The sequence below is a fragment of the Pagrus pagrus genome (assembly GCF_965226575.1).
Source record: "Pagrus pagrus genome assembly, chromosome: 22".
NCBI classification, from domain to species: Eukaryota; Metazoa; Chordata; class Actinopteri; order Spariformes; family Sparidae; genus Pagrus; species Pagrus pagrus.
The window spans coordinates 22,682,907-22,697,853 of record NC_140204.1 but is presented as its reverse complement, the minus strand read 5'-3'; the positions used below and the strand labels follow the sequence as shown (position 1 = coordinate 22,697,853).

Sequence of the window (14,947 nt, the reverse complement as noted above, 5' to 3'; positions counted from 1 at the left end):
GCAGAACTGGCTGCTCCTGAAAAATAAAGCCTAGTAAATTGTACTTTGCCCTTGCTCTGGTCAACTTTTAATGAATAGTATACACAATAAGTATCACAGTAAGCTGTGGTGCATGGAACCAGGCTGGTTAAGTAGTGCTCACACTCTTTTATAAACATAGTTTTTAAAGAAAAGGGGACAGCTGGACCTGGATGAAAAGAGGAAGATGGGACAAGTGAGGGCTGAAAGACTTGAAAGCAAACTAATTTGCCAAGATGGCATCTTGCCTGAAACTGGAGTATAAATTATGGCACCAAAATAATTGATGGCCTTAAAATATGCAATCAATTTTGCATCACTTTGTTTTTTTGTGCCATGCCTTATCATCATGTCATGGTCTTCATCTCGTCTGCTGTGGAAAGCTGCATCAAAGTAGAAACCTGACACTGGGGATTGACTGTAACCCGTGACTTCCAAGGTTGTTGCAAGCCAACACTTGGGCACCATATTTAAACCCCCACCCACTCTCCCGTCAATGGACGACTGCCGAGCTGTAAAAGGACAGAGGGCAAGAGAGGGTCAAAAGCTCAGATGGAGTGGGGATCACCTGACCATATGCAGCCTTTGTGCCCATATAGCACACTACATTGTGGTTTGGATACTATAATCTCTGACAACTGCTGTCTCTACAGGTTTTGCATACCACCAACCATGTCTCCATGACTTTCAATATAAAGATTGTGTATCGTAGCTAAAAAAACCCATAGTTTTTACTTGAAACAATCTCCTTAAATGTGACAGGGTGGGTCATGTGGTAATCAATGATATCATCTTAAGTTCCAAATGTTATTAGCATTACGTGTAAACCAAAAGGCGGTGTCCCTGAACATTGAGAGGTGTCTCTCTCCAGTGAGAGCTGCGTGTGGTATTCTTTATGGCATCAGGCACTTAGACATTCTGACACGAGAACACCTGCTCAAATTACCTTACTGCTTTATGGCATAGCACACATGTGCTATCATGCTGTAGTAATCTGCACTAGAAACTAAGGGTTTTGTTAGTCCATGGCAGATGATGATGAAATCTTCATATTCATGCTTATGAGCGACTGATTCAACTAAATCTAAACTAAATAAGTTAATTCTTCAACAGAGCTAAACCTTGTTGAACTGCAAGTAATCTGCATTTGAAAAATATGATGCGACTTTTTCAACGCTTAACTGTTAAAAAAATATTGTCATCTTAATGATAAAAACAGTTTTCTGTGTATTGCAACATCGATATCTCTTTCATTTTACTAACTTAAAGTCTACTTCTCACAAAAACAGTGACCCCAGTTCAGTCTCACGCAACTACAGTCCAATGAATTGCTTGTGAACTTCTGCAAACAGACAAGGCAATGCTTTTAAAAAGGGACACTGTAAGAAAGTGTAGTGTGGCCTTTAAGATCAGGTATAGACACTTGAATTTTGAAGTGTCTGACCCAATTCATTTTTAGCATACTAAGGCCTTTATGCTCTCTTAGTATAACTCTTTGCTGACAGGTTGTCAACTGTTTGTCAAAGTGCAAATCATACTCGCTAGGGAGAGTGCTTTCTTTTAGTCTTACCATAACACCTGTTCCTATATTTATAGGATATGTAAACATAAGCCCCTTTACACAGCCTGTTCAAGGCAGGAATGTTGGGCCATTATTCCACCTTAAGATTCTGTACAAAAGGTACGAATGGGGAACAGGGGAGCATTGTTGTTTTGCCTTTGAACCAGCAGTGGAGGTAGCAACAGAACTGAATTGACATCGGTGCAGAAAGTGAGAGTCAGTGAGCTGACAGGACAGGGGCTGATAACGTAAAATATGTGTGTCACACACCAGAGGAGGATTTGAAAAGCAGCAAACTGTAGGTAGAAACTAACTCAAAGAAGAACAGCAACCAAAAACATCTGCAAATTGGGGAGACAATGAGGTCGAGGAGCCCCATACCCTCTGATCAGAGGACGGGATCAACTGCCATAACAGAGATGGTAAATGATTGTTATTGCAATGTTATGCCATATATATTATATGGCATCACAGTAGATGCCAACTCTGTTGTGTTACATGTCATCCCTCTTTGGGCTCCGTAACGCTGGCACGCCATCTAAAAATCACACACTGAAATGGCATTATGCTGCAGTTGTGTGGTTCAGTGTTAAAAAACAAAGCCAGTTTAATGAAGTTATTGCTGCAGCTGTATTGTGTGATCTCTGTGTAAAAAGCGCTATGGAAACACTTTTTGAAAAGGAGCAGGCAGTTACAAGGTACAAGTAAGAAAAGAGTTCCTCTGAGGAGACTGAATGAGGTTAGCAGGCCTACTGCCCAAAAGAAAGAGGTGTTACCTGATAAGTGAGTTAGTATTGCTGTCAAGACATGCTCAGCAAGATGATAAGCTTCAGCCACCAATTCGTTGATGGCTTCAACCTCTTTGGAATAAGTGCTGTCAAACACAAGGTTGCTTTGAGAACATGGAGGAGTAGGAACTGAGGTAAAGGAAGACTGCTGTATAGATGTTGCACTGGGGTTAACTTTGTCCTGGTCAGGAACTGTTGACTGCAGAGACACCATTTCCTCCTCCTCTTCTTGACTGCTGCCCAGCTCTTTCAGAGCACTGATAGTAAGCTGTTCCTGTTCAAGATCCATTACCATGGTTGGGGGGGGATGGGAAGGAGGCACACCAGTTTTGCAGAACTCAGTCTTTAAGGGAACACCTTGTTGTGCATCCTCATCGTCATCTTGCCTCGATTTTAGGCACTCTCGCATGAAGTCCACAAAGCTATCTGTAGGCTCAGAAACTGAGGTGCCAGGGTCGACACTTTCTGGGCTGCTTGTTGTGTCCTGCTGGCTCTTCAAGCCAATTTTCTGTCCTGGGAGGGACTTGCCGTTTGCCATATTATCTGTAACAATGTCGGTGGTCATTTTCTTATTGAAATCTTGCTCATTGATGCTGCCTAGTTTCTCACTTTGGAAAGAGGAGTATGGGTCTTGGGGATAATCTCTTAGACATGGCTGAGCAACTGGCTTGGAGAAAGCTTCATCATTCACTGAGGCGATATCTCCCAGATTTTGACGTTCATCAAGAGCATCATGTGGTACAGTACTTTCATTCAGTGTTTCAACATGGATTTGAGATGGATCAGAAAGAAATCGTTCCTTAGCATTGCTTAGCCCTTTGTCATCTATGTCATCCAAGGGAGTGGATGCATCATAATCATAATCAAATGATTGTCTGTCATAGATATCATCTTGCATGAAGCTGGTTTTAGAAAGCAAAGCCTCCTCCATATGAGCCCCCTTTGCAGCTGTGTTGCTTTTTTCATCCACTTTGGATTGGGAGTAAGAAGTTTGTTCCACAAATGCAAGATCAGTCTTGCAAGATTTGACCAGGATATCTTGTACTTCATCTGACCACTCATCGTCATTGTCTGGGAAGTCTACCTCTTCATTTGTGACTATGAAAGGGGAAGAAGAGGTCTGTGATTTTTCAGGTTGTGCTTGGGAGTAATCAGATGCCAAGTCTTCTGAATCAGTTTGATTGAACGGGGCCTCAGATTTTGATGTTTCAGGAAGAGTTCCGAGTATCTTGTGTTTAGGAGAGTATTCAGCATCAGAGTCCACCGGCGAAGATGGAGGAGAGTAGCCTTCCATGAATTCAGTTTCTAAGGGACGTGGTTTGGGTGGCTCATTTTCACCATCAATGGTCTCTGTTTCTGGGGTAATTGGAGCCTCTCTGGCTGGGTCTTTTACAACCTCATAATCCTCATCTTCCTCTGCTTCAAGCTCCATTTCCATCTCCTCCTCACTGTAATTTGGCTCGTCAGTCTCAATAACATTGATTGTTGGAACCTGCATTAGCTTCCTCTCAGACTTTGGTGGAGGAGTCACCTTGTCCTCAGGGGGAACATTCTGAGCTGTGGAAGCAGGGGTTGTGGTAGGATCATTTGAAGCTGCAGGATCAGAAGATGGGGGAACAGAGACACCATCTTCAATGACCGTATCATCCGACTCTCCTGAACTGTCCGCTTCACTTGCCTCTGGGGGCTCAAGATCTCCGGTCCAAGTGGGCTTCTTGTCCTCCAATACATTCTGTTTAGCATCCGTGCCAACTGGTGGGATGGCAGAAGAAGGGGAGTCAAAGCCTGCAGGAGGTGCAGGTGACGCTGGAAGCACTGAACTGCTATTTGATGGAGACTGGGCACCTGATTTTTCCTGCTGATCCCACATGTAGGCTGTTGGCAAAAAGCTAAGGTCAAACTCTGAGTCCTCCTCAACACTTGGCTGCTTCTGTACATCACTTAGATCATCCTTCAGTTTTTGAGCTTCAATGGGAGAATCCATAAAAGCATCAGGAACACCAGCAAAGGCAGCGGGAGCATCGGGTATAACTATATTAGTCTCCTTCTCCTTTGACGCAACAATGTCTGAAGTCAGGGTGCCTTTAATTAGATCTACAGCAGCGAAGTCTGGCACAGGAGGTAAATGCGCCTTCATCCACTCTTCCGTTTCTTCAAATTCACTCACTTGTCTTAAATCTCCAAGTACTTCAAAGGGAGATTCCGGTGACTCCTGATCAGGAGAACCTTTTTTCTGGACGGTTGTCGTAATTTTCTCAGTGGGAGATTTTGGGGTCTCGGTGGGAGATTTTGGAGTCTCAGTGGGAGATTTTGGAGTCTCAGTGGGAGATTTTGGGGTCTCAATGGGAGATTTTTCATGGTGGCGGTCTCTAAAGTGAGAGAAACCTCCATCGCTTCTAAAATCAGGTTCCTTCTTTTTGGCAGCAAGAGCTTCCAGTGCCTTTATACGCTCTGAAACAGGAGACGTCTTTATTGGCGAATCCGGTTGTCCATCTGGCGGCCCTGCTTCACTCCCATAATTGCCAGGGCTGAATGAGCCAGGTTGAGAAGGAAAGCGAAGAGATGTTGCTACACCATCACAGGGCTTGTCGGAGCCCAGGACCACTCTTTTGTCTGCATTGCCATGCACGAGGAACGACAGTGAAGAGGAAAAAGGAGGGGTGGTCATATAAATCACAACATACTAAACTCCCATGCACTTCTAATATTGTACAGTGAGGCTTTAATGCTGCAGCCCAAGCATTCATGCATTGCATCATGGATATGTAAGGCAAATTCGTATATGGATGGTATCTTCACTTTTATGCATGCTGCTCTTAAGTAATCCATAAAGTTGCCATCAGGCAGCACTCAGTATGGAACTTTATCTGAATGATCAAATGAAGCAGCAAAAGAAATGAAATCTCTCTGAATGATAATTTTCTAAAAATCAACTACATGTCAGTTGTGATTTGTATAGCAAGTGTATATGACTTGCAATACACTTGCAGCCTTGAAAGTAGTTTCACTTAAGACTCAAGTATTTTGTTGGTCAGGTATGTAAAGGTGTATTAAAAGGCCTTATATTTTCAATTTCCTACAAAACTGATTATGTAACTACTAATTGTACACCTCTAGAAAACTAGAAAACTGGCAATCACTGAGGCTAATTCCTTCAATGTAGAAGCCCACATCAATTTTACAGAAAACAAATCACAAAAAAATCTCCACATAAAAAAAACTTCATGAGAGTTGCTAGTGGTGACTACATAATACCCCTTCAACAGAGAACACCAAGTGATGATGTAAGTTACTCCCCAATGCCCCAATATATATTTTAGTCAGTTTAAAAATATTTGTGTATACTAAAGGTTGATGTTACTGCATAATCAGCCTTCAATAATATGAGAGGCCATGATCATCATGGTTGACAGACAGAGAACAAAACCTCCTCAGTGCATCTTGTGCTCTTCAAGAGCATGTACGCTAGAGTGCAATAAAATAATCATTACCTACTGAAAACTGTCACTAACCCTCTTATACAACAGATATGGAGTACAGTGTTCTGCTACCCAGCAAGTATTTTACTTTCCACAACTGTGCTGATTGCTCTTTTCAATTAGTAATCTCCATTGACCTTTTCAATTACACCAGCAACAAGATTTGTAGGTTAAAGTCAACAGCGTATGTTATATCCCAAAACTTCAGTTTTAAGAATTTCCAACAACTCTGACTGTTTTGTCCATAACCTAAGAGAAGCTGATTTCCGCTGGACCACTGTTCAAAAAAAGTAAAAAGAATTGCAAAATCTTTAGGAATGCTGACCTGAATGTAAACACAGATGCAATTCTATTCAGAATTCATGGTCTATTCATTTCTTGAAGAGCTAAACCATGAGGAATACTTGGCCAATGTGCGGATGGTCACTTAACTGGTTAGCCAATACCTGCCAATCACATGTTTGTGCCATCTTGCTAACCTAAACATTTCTTATTTTTTATTTTATCAAAACTACACAGGCCATAGTTCCAAAGATGTTTGAGGCAACTGTTCCAACAATCACATGATCCCTTCCGGCACCAATGGTCTCCTATGTCATTTTCAACACCCAGCATCAAACCATCATGACAGGAAACCCTAACCCTAACCCAGCTATATAAGGAAATTAATATCAGCTGCTCAGTTCAACCTCTGTACACCAACCTCCTCCTACTAATTACTGTGATTTAACTTTTACTCAGCAAGCACTCTTAAAGAAGTATTTTCGGGCTCCACTAGTTAGTTTCGTCGAGTTTTTTGTTTAGCTAATCCAAGGTCCGGATTTGTCTTACTTCAAGTGAACCTTGGGATGTTAGCTGTGTTGTGAGCATGATCCCATGACCCCCCCCCCCCCCCCCTCGTATAGACACAGACTTTTCCACTGATGCCCAACTGACTGGTCCACTTTGTCTTGGATTGGACTGCCACCTCCCCTGTGCCACAATACAATGCCTTGTTTAAACTAGGCCACATGAATGGACTTTTCCATCTCGCCAACAGCGTTGTAGTCCTTTGGCTCTGTACTAGTAAACAAATTCCAAAACAGCTAGTGCTCTGAGAATACATCCATGGATGTTAGGCAGGGCTAGGGCTACTTGATAAGAACCTAAACTTCAAGAGGGACTACATGAACATGGTTCAGATAAAGTGGTCAACAACTTTGCTTTGTAACAGGCCACTAGTCATGTATCATCTGCCAAATAAGGCCTCAGTGGCCCTCCACGTCTGATTTATGTAATCCTTCTTGTGCAATAACTGGAGCTGAGTGATTAGTACGTGGCCTGGGTATGACAATCATTGACAATTCGCAAAACCTCATGCTACCCTGAACATGACATCTCATTCCTGACCTTGTAATCAGTGTGTACAACAAAAGCTCAGTAAAAGCCAATAAATGGACCTTGAGTCGAGATAATTTTGTCACCAATTCTCTACAAATAACATTTACTGCAATGATACATTTCAAATCCCCAAGGCTCTAATATTGGTACTCTGCATAGATTTACTGATAAACCACTGTAATGCATAAACCAAGTCAGATATCCTTGCAGAGAAGCTGATGAGTCAGTGAGAGTTCAAATTCCACAGGGTGCAGTCAGGTCCTATCATTCCTCCCTTAGATTGAATAGGTTGGATGCTTGTGACATAAGTATGTAATGGTAATGTGTGCCTGAGAATACTGTGTAGCTCATGACATCATCTACCCTAATCTATATCTATCCTAATATATAACAATTTCAGAAACCCGCCTTTTACAGTATTGGCTACCATCTGTTCATACAAGTATAGACTTCTAACACTGAGAAAAAAAAAAAAAAAAAAAAAAAAATCACAGCACAAAAATATTCTGAAAATAAAGAAGCAAAACCGGTAAAAAAACCAAAAACCTACTGTTTAATGCTTAAGCAAGGATGTGAGACATGCACAGCGCCTACAAAGCCATAAGCAGATAGTGGGGTGGAGGGCAAGTGAGCAGCCACAGGCAATGGCAAGCCCAGGCCACTGGGCTGTGGATGATATTCTCCAGTGCCACTCATCCTCCAGGGCCAGGCTTCTACAAGAGCTGGGGGACGGGGGGAGGGACTCGGATACTAGGGCAACAGGAAGGTAGGACCACCCCCACGGGACACCAACCTTACCCATTTTTAGGTTTCTGCTCTTGTGCGCACAATGTGAACTTGAACTTCTCTGCTGTCTTAAAATAAAGTGGCAATCTTGGGATTAACTTGAACCTACAGTGAGTGCTGCTGACCTAAATAATGTTCACTAGCAAGCAGTAAAGACTGAAATGGATCAGATTGCTAGCAGCTGCAGAGGCAAGGTTTTACAGGTCTAATTCTTGGTGTCTGTCAAAGGACTTGCTATAGAAGAGTAAAAGCCAAGATTGAGGAACTTCATTCAAAATGTGTCATATACAAATATCTGTAAATGCTCGGTTGGTTAGACTATTGCAGCATGGATACATTTCCTGCAGCATTAACAAACTAACAATGAAACCTGTCAATAGGTCAAGATGGCTATTTACAGCATTAGCTTGTAAGGTTTCATCTCAAGTTGCAGTGGAGGCTGGGGGTGGTGAAGAAGCAATTACTACTGCCATATGTCATTGAAAACAGGAGTAGCTGTGCTGCCTGGTTAACTTACATTAGTGAAGCAACTGCCGGTCGGCAGCGTTGGAAACAGATGGAATTGCATGACAAGGTTTGTCAGAGGAGGGGCGAGCAAAGACCGGTCGAGCTGGGAAGGAGCTGGGGTTAAGACCTGAGTTCAGTATTTTGTTGGTTTTCTTTGCAGGTTCTTTCTATTTTTATTGGACTCTTAGGAGCAGGAGAGGGGCACTAGAAAGAGGAATGAAGTAGAGCAGTACAGCAGCAGGCCAGCGAGAGAGTACAGGACAGAGGGAGAGAGCAGGCGAGCAGCGTAGAGAACCATACACTTGCCTTGAGGAGACTGAATGAGAGATACAGGCGAAGAGGAAAGAAAGGAATCTGAAAAAATAAAGGACAGAAGAATGATCATCCGAGAGAAAGTAGTAAAGAACTTCTATCCGCTGCACCCATTCAAATAAAGGCATTCAAATCAAGAGAAAACAAGATTTAACTTATCCAGCCTTAACAACTCTACATGCTATACAAAAACTACTTCAAATAAAGACCAGAAAATATTAAAAGAGATGCCTCATGCATATACTCTCATTGTTTAGTTCAGTAAACCTAATAACTTTAACACATGCACTTATATTTGCTAGGCAGGCAAGACCAAGATAGTTTACTTCATCAGACAAAAGCACTTCTCATTTCGCTTTAGTATTGCTATGAGCAAACAGTAGTACTTCCCAAGAATTAACTACAACATAAAGACCACCATTTCTTCTTTAGTACTTCTCCCATGGTTTATTTTGCTGCAACAGTAAACCAGCAGGACACATGGATTTAAGGTACACTATATGGTCCATTTCTTACTGGTCTGGCCTAGGGTCCTTAGTTACGACTAGTCTTAAACGCTACAGCATAAAATGATATTTTAGACAATAGTTTAATTGTCAATAGTTTTAATCCATAGTTCTTCAACTAGTTTGTGATTGTTCTTATCCTGTTTCCACTTGACAAAGCCAACGTGCACAAAGCCAGCTCAATAAGGAATAGTTTTGGTCAAGAAGAACTTGACTGAGCCACACAAAGCCCTGACTTAACCCCATCCAACACATTTGGAAAGAATGGGAACACCAAGTCTGACCCAGGCCTTCACCCAACATCATTGCTGGACCTCACTAATGATCTTGATGCTGAATGGAAGCAAATCCTGTAAGACAAGTGGAGTGGAAGCTGGAATGTTATGGTCCACATGCCTTTGTAGCATAACTTTGCAACCATTGCCATTTCTTTGTTGAGGACAGTACACCTTACATTCGTTATACAGCCTCCATGAGGGTAAAGGGAAGTCATGACGGTTCACACCTCATTCTTTTGGGTCATCAGACTGGTTGGGAATGCCAGGAGAGAAATATCTTGAGTCATGAGTAAGGTCTGAAGATGTGTAAGAGTTTCAGGTTTACTAAGGGGGGTTGGGTGTCTCCCTTCCATTCTGATGAAACGAGTGTGTACAGGCTGGGCCGGTTAGGGGTGGTGTGCCCTTGTGGTGCAGCATTCCTTCTCTCAAATTCATATGACTGTTAACTTGCACACACCACACCTTCACTTATTAACCACAACATAGGCTCTACAGCTTTCTGGCGTTTCCACATTGGCAGTAGTAGAGATAAGATGGTAGCAAAAAGAGCCGGCAAAAAAAAACATAAATAGGAATTTTCAATTAGACCATTCACATCTTTATGCACATCAAAATGACCATGCATAGATGCTGTGGTTCCACAAAACCGTGACATCAGATAATTTGAAGAAGGTATTTTACAATCATACTTTCACTATCTCTTACCTACATAAGAACTTAGGTTACAATAATAACAAAAAATATAGAGTAATTTTGGGAATAGGTGTTTCCTTTATGATGCACTCTGCTTTCTGTTGGAATCTGACCGATGTGAAGCTGTGGAAATAAAACAAAAACAACACAGATCAAAAGAGAACTGCACATGACTTGAGTCCATGTGATGCTGTTTTCAATACAGCAAAGGGAGAATGAGGAAAAAAAAGAAAGCTGGAGATATGAATGAGAACTGACATAAAAGATTAGAAATTAGTTTAGATATCCAACTAAGCAGCCAGAACAGAGAGGAGTATAAAAGTGCTGTTAGACCATTCTGCTCTGCCAAACATTTCAAAACATTTTTTAGGGGGCACCAATTAAGGTGGGACCCATACACCTGAAATATTATCACTGTATACATTTGTTGTAAAATACATATTAGCAAACAGTTCCCTACTTACAGTCCCAAAAGACATGGAGCAATGTTAGCATCCCAATGGTGTTGTGTTTTCTAACCAATGAACAAATCCAATGTTCTCCTTTATAACTCTGGCCTTTAAGTTGCTAGATGTTCCAAAATCTTCAGCAGCTAGTTGCCAAAGCTGCTGATCAGTGCTAGACAATAGTCTGTTTCTAGAGATTTTAGCTCAAACATCTGATGTAAATGAGGTTGAAGAGATCAACGTTTGTATGCCCTACAACCAAAACAAAGACCTCAAATAGGCTAAAAATCTCTGTAGAGCTGAGGGGGAACTGCAGAGATGGTGATAATTCTCTGTGGGTTTGTCACTACAAGCATCACCATTAACATACACAGAGTCATTTGATGAATTGTAGGCATATTAAATATTGATTCATTGTTGAATTAACAATTTTTTGGTTTCTTGGAGAAGGATTTAGTTTTTCGTGGAGTCAGTCTGAACACAGTTCTTTCATGTTAAAAAGGTGTAATCTGTAATGAATGGCCAGAATTCGAAGGTTGCTCCAAAACTATACAGCGCAGCATAACCGCTAACTGCTGCTCACTATACTGGACTTACTACTCTTTGCTGTAGCTATCTTTGGCTGTAGCAACTAGCTGCCTACATCAAGTAGCTCAGTTAGCCAAGTAGTTAAGTGATCTGATGGGAGTCTGCCTGCATCGCAACCTTGGATGATGATGGGAGTCATCTCCAGCAAAAGAGCTCAACTGCTTCCCAGACAAGCAAACCTGCCGCTCTTACATCTACCTGCTGATACTATGGGGGATATTAGACTACCACCTCTTTGTGTCAACACTGTTGTCTTCACATTTTGTTGATAATATTACTTCACTTTTTACATTTTTTAAACTCAAAATCTGACCTTATCTTACTCATATAAACCCTATAAATCTGTCATCGGCAGGCATGAGTTGGAAGTCATCTTTACCACTGTGGCCCCAGGGAAAATGATGATGCAGGGTGGGTCTACTGCAATGCCTGCCATCCCTGCCCTGGTGCTCCAGCTATCCTGTACTGTTCACCCCTGAGGGCTATCTGATTGCCTCTGTGACCTCAGTGATATGGTCTGCTCCAGCAGGGAGAGGAGGGAGGAGGGAGGAGGGCTGTATTGGCAAGAAAAGAGGCAGATAGAAGCGGTGGCAGAAAGAACTCCATGTTCCTTGAAGCTTTGCATGTGTGTTTCACTTTCAAGTGGTTTACTGTTAGCACCTTTTTTTGATCAATGAATTAGATGCTAATTCACTGACATACGAGTCCATTAAACTATGCTGATCATAATGATATGAATATGAGAAAGGTCAGAAAACAAGAAAATGGACAGGAAAAAAGAAAACCTATTCATTCCAGTCAGATGACAGGTTTAGGAAGGATATACATATCCTTCCTAATTACTATATCTATAGCAGGGATTCCCAAAGTGTGGTGCGCGCACCCCTGGCACGCACCCCTGTTGGGACATAGAAGGGGGTGCGCGGCTAAAAAAGTTTGGGAACCGCTGATCTATAGCATATATATATATATATACATATACATATACACACACACACACACACACACACAGTTACACCAATTACAAAGCAGTGAACCCTCTCTGAAAGGCAAAGGATCAAACTGAAAGGTGAGGTTTGATGCCTCCAGCAATACATTCTGCTCCTATTATAACATTCCTATGAGGAAATATGAGCAGAGACAGCTGTAACATTGACAGGAAACTACAGTTAGGAACAGTGAGCCGAGTGTTCCTGTTATTTGGGCCCAAGTGCGTAAAGTTAAAAGTACTCCTCACAAACACTTTCTGATTTTAAGATTACACACAATGCAGCAATACATTGTTCGATTCCAAGGCTATCTTCCCCTGAAAATGTGATGCAACGTAGTTTGAGAAATGAGGTCCTCATTTTGAAGTGTGCCACTTCCTTTGTGACTAGTGTCACTCTTCAGTGTGCAAGTCAAGTGGAATGGGCTCAGCTACAGACAGACGCTGGAAAGGCAGGCCAGGCCATCTGGTAGCTGTGACATCCACACACTGAAACATAAACCTAGTGTACATTACTATAAAAAAAAATACGATAACAGCTCTTTGACAGAATATCTCCAAATCAGTTATGTGGAAATATTTCAGAAATATATATGTATGGGAGGTGATTTGACTAAGCTGTTAAGCCATGGTCATTGCAAATCAATGCTTCCTGTAAATGTCAATATCATTAAAAGACATATGTTCATTCTGAAATGTAAAGTTTTAGTGGCAGTAGCTAAACTGTGATAGGCAATTATGGTACAAAGGAAGCAACAAACAATTAGATAATGATAAATGTCTCTCTACTGTGGTTTTGATTGGATTGATTGTGCTGAAATGTACACATCTGAAGATGAAAGGATTTTGAATTCACAGCAAAAAAAACAAGCAGATCAGAGAATCTGAATGAAACAGGAAATAGGTCTTAAAGACAAAGCTCTTATATGAGCCTGTTTCCAATTAAGGCCAGGTTCTCTTTGCAGCTGAGGTAATAATGGCTGCTATTTTTGATACATTTATGTTTATATTCATACACTAAAATACAGACATTTCGTGCGTAGAGAAGTTGAAAAAAATGATGTTCATGTCCAACCTCTAAAAATATTTTACAGATAAAAGTATTTTCAAGCAAGAAAAGCGCATTTACCAACATCTTCTTTCCATATGAAGGATGCAGAGGAGGGCCTAAAGCCCATATTTTGAGGTGACTCAGCACTGCTGTAATGACTAAGGGTTTCTGAAGGCAATGCCTGTTATCAGTCACGGAATGTAAAAAAGGCCAACTGTGATCATTCTGAGTTTGGTCCAGGCTGTCCTACTAGAAAATTATTTATTTTTACAGCTATGTTTGAGTCTGCCTTGGAAATTATAGTTCTGGCAGACTACAACCTCATACAGAAGCGCATAAAAAGCAATGCCTGTGTAGCTTATGCCACAGCTGTGTGAACATATGTTTAGTGAATAAACTCCAAGCTATTCAAAATTGCTTGCAAATACTAGTAAGAATCAAAGTAAGCAGCTCATGGTTGCTATTTTGTGGAGTCATCCATAATTGTTGACTAATACACTGGATTATAATAATAGATTATTATTTGGTTATTGATGTCACAAGCTTCTAAACATATTGCAGATCACATGATTACAAGAATGGAAAGAATCATAGCTTACTGATTTTCAAAGTGAATGAATGCACATATTCTTATGTCCTAGTAGGTTTCTAGGTATCTTTTCATTTTTGCTTCCTTCTCCTTAGTCATCACTTCCAAGACGAAACTGGGAATCAGCAAGATGTCATGTGCCACACCCTGCCACATCCAGTTGACGCCCATGACCACATGCGCTATAATTCTTGAAAGCCTACAATCCTTTTGATTAACAGAACGTGGCTTTGAAGGATTTTCAAATGGCTTGCATGTAGTGGCTGATTGAGCCATGAAGTTCAAATCAGAAGGCTTAACACACACACACATATAAAACATACACGCGCACACACACTCACTGATGCTGATGCTGCCACTCCCTGTACACAATAACCTGCCCATAAGGCCCTGGGAGACAACACTGTTCCTTTGTTGTAATTAGGCTGGTCTAGACTGTGAAACCTGAAAAACTAAAACGACTACAAATCTATAGGTGGGAACAGCTATTAGACAGAAATGAGTGACAGTACTGATAAAGGCATGATGTTTTGTTCTGGCACTGTTACCATTATCAAGACAACAACACAAAAAAAAAAGGGCAATGTACCTTTAAGAGGTCCTCCCTTCACTGGCAGTTGCCCAGTAACAATGCCTCTGCAGTGCAGAGCATCGCAACGTTTAACACCAATAACGCTTTGTCAGCCCAAATGTACTATTAAAAAAATGTCACGTTAAGTTTATTTACTTCGCAACAAAGACATCCACCTCATAGAGCATGATCAAAGACTACATTAACAGTCATTCGGACATGATTTCAATTCGGCTAACATCAAATACACTAAGCAGCACGCATCATAATGAAATGCGTCTTTACTTTTTCAAATTAGCCCCGCTAATCACGCAGACTCCATTAAATGTGATAACGCTGCCGTCTATCAAGCAGTGTCAAGCTGTGCCGCTGCTTAGCTGACCAATCGGCTGTCCGAATATACCGT

The 14,947-nt window shown here is 41.4% G+C and overlaps 1 protein-coding gene across 3 annotated transcripts in view; it reads right to left on the bottom strand.

Annotated features, from left to right (window-relative positions):
• The window catches only part of rtn3 (reticulon 3), a 33,584-nt gene that overhangs the window by 17,882 nt on the left and 755 nt on the right, over nucleotides 1-14,947 (bottom strand). Inside the window, exons 2-3 of one of the 3 annotated variants that reach the window (XM_084343461.1) lie at nucleotides 8,826-8,873; nucleotides 2,356-4,980 (exon numbers count right to left, since the gene is read on the bottom strand). The exons of 1 other annotated variant lie outside the window; for it this stretch is intronic. In XM_084343461.1, the coding sequence (XP_084199587.1) occupies nucleotides 2,356-4,980; nucleotides 8,826-8,873 (2,673 nt within the window). The remainder of the gene's footprint in view (nucleotides 1-2,355; nucleotides 4,981-8,825; nucleotides 8,874-14,947) is intronic. One more of the 3 variants, XM_084343462.1, reaches the window with a different exon arrangement.